Raw genomic sequence first — 725 nt, 5'->3', positions numbered from 1 at the left:
CCCCGGCACCGCCACCTTTACTGCGACTCATCCAGCCCCAGCAAGCAGGAGGATGCCATCTGCACATTAAAAAAAAAAATAACCCCCCCCTAAAAGCCACGTTTTGTGCTCCACGGCTAATGCCCTCTGCCTACAGCCATCCCTGATCCGTGTCCGAGGCCGCCCCGCCGCAGGGCCACCCATTTCCACCGAAAACCCCCTTTTCCAACCCTCTCCGTCCATTCCTTTGCCATAACCACCGCGAGATCACCGCCCGCGGCGGACCCACCTGCACGACGATATCTTTCATGTAATCGTACTCTTCGGGGTGCAGAAAGGCGGTGAACTCTTCCTTGGTGGCGGTCAAGTCTCCATCTTTGTCAGCCATCTTGAAGCGTCGCTCATCTCGCACCATCATTTGTTTGTAATTAAATCCATCGTCAGGGTCCGGGTCGTCTGGGCAGAAGAGAAGAGAAGAGGCAGCACCTCGGGTCAGCTCAGGCAGGGGGGAAATGCCCCAAGGTCAACCACCAACCCAATCCAACCTCAACCTCCTCAACTCAACCTCCTCAACCCAACCTCAACCTCTTCAATCCAACCTCATCCTCAATCCCTTCAATCCAACTTCAACCCAACCTCAACTTCCATCCTCAACCCAACCTCAACTTCAACCTCAACCTCATCCTCAACCCAATCTCAACCTCTCAACACTTTGCCAGAGCAGCCTGAATTTTAGACATCGGCGG

At 54.5% G+C, this 725-nt stretch overlaps 1 protein-coding gene across 1 annotated transcript in view; it reads right to left on the bottom strand.

Moving 5' to 3' along the window:
- Positions 1-268: 268 nt before the first annotated feature.
- CALU (calumenin) overlaps positions 269-725 on the bottom strand; it is a gene marked incomplete at its 3' end in the record, with an annotated part of 8,166 nt that continues 7,709 nt past the window's right edge. Inside the window, exon 3 of the mRNA XM_009695742.1 lies at positions 269-435. Coding sequence (XP_009694044.1) covers positions 269-435 — 167 coding nt within the window. The remainder of the gene's footprint in view (positions 436-725) is intronic.

This window comes from Cariama cristata, unplaced genomic scaffold, assembly GCF_000690535.1.
Source record: "Cariama cristata isolate BGI_N322 unplaced genomic scaffold, ASM69053v1 scaffold25392, whole genome shotgun sequence".
NCBI lineage: Eukaryota > Metazoa > Chordata > Aves > Cariamiformes > Cariamidae > Cariama > Cariama cristata.
The sequence above is the reverse complement of the archived record's forward strand: the minus strand, read 5'-3'. Positions and strand labels throughout refer to the sequence as shown.